The sequence below is a fragment of the Bison bison genome, unplaced genomic scaffold (genome assembly GCF_000754665.1).
Source record: "Bison bison bison isolate TAMUID 2011002044 unplaced genomic scaffold, Bison_UMD1.0 scf7180017849360, whole genome shotgun sequence".
NCBI classification, from domain to species: Eukaryota; Metazoa; Chordata; class Mammalia; order Artiodactyla; family Bovidae; genus Bison; species Bison bison.
In genome coordinates, this window is record NW_011479933.1 from 21,590 (window position 1) to 22,338 (window position 749).

At 69.3% G+C, this 749-nt stretch overlaps 1 protein-coding gene across 2 annotated transcripts in view; it reads left to right on the forward strand.

Annotated features, from left to right (window-relative positions):
• The first annotated feature begins 368 nt into the window (after nt 1–368).
• DERL3 (derlin 3) overlaps nt 369–749 on the forward strand; it is a 2,274-nt gene continuing 1,893 nt past the window's right edge. The window contains exons 1-2 of one of the 2 annotated variants that reach the window (XM_010847103.1): nt 369–518; nt 670–732. In XM_010847103.1, coding sequence (XP_010845405.1) covers nt 426–518; nt 670–732 — 156 coding nt within the window. In that variant the 5' untranslated portion in view covers nt 369–425. Of the gene's footprint in view, nt 519–666; nt 733–749 lie in introns of both variants that reach the window. The other variant, XM_010847095.1, reaches the window with a different exon arrangement.

Genomic DNA, 749 nt, shown 5'->3' on the forward strand with positions numbered 1-749 from the left:
CGCGGGAGGCTGCGAGGCCGCACCCCTCAGTCTCTCGGGGGCGGGGAGGCCCCCTTTAACAAGTGCTCGTAGCCTCAGCCTCGCCCGCAGGGTGGGCCAAGGTGTCCCCGCTACCGGCCGCCCCTAAGTCCCCTAAGGGTTCAGTTCCTCATTGGCCACACCTTCTCCCGCGCCGCCGCCTAGGGCACCACAACACGCGCCACGTGCTCCATCGTGGGGCCTGCTCATTGGCCCTGAGTCACGGCCCGCCCACGCCCCGTCCCGCCCTCCGCTATCTCTTCCTATTGGCTATCTTCCCCAGGGCCCCTCCCTCCAGCTGCGGGCGCGCTCCACCGCAGATGCGGATTGGCTGAAGGCGGATGGGCGGGGCTTGGAGGCGTGTTAAGAGAGCGCGGCAGTGCGACCACGATGCCTAGGAAGCGTCCATGGCGTGGCAGGGGCTGGCGACCGAATTCCTGCAGGTGCCGGCGGTGACGCGGACGTACACCGCGGCCTGCGTCCTCACCACCGCCGCCGTGGTGAGCCGGGGGCGGCGGTGGGGGAGCGCCGCCGTGGTAACCGCCCCCGGGGGTTGCCAAGGTTACGATTGGACCCTCCCCGCCCCGACCCTGCTCCCCTAGGGTGGGTGGGTCGGGGGGCAGTTTCTAAGATCTCCTGGTTCCGCAGCAGCTGGAACTCCTCAGTCCCTTCCAGCTCTACTTCAACCCGCACCTCGTGTTCCGGAAGTTCCAGGTGAGGCCGCTCCGCCC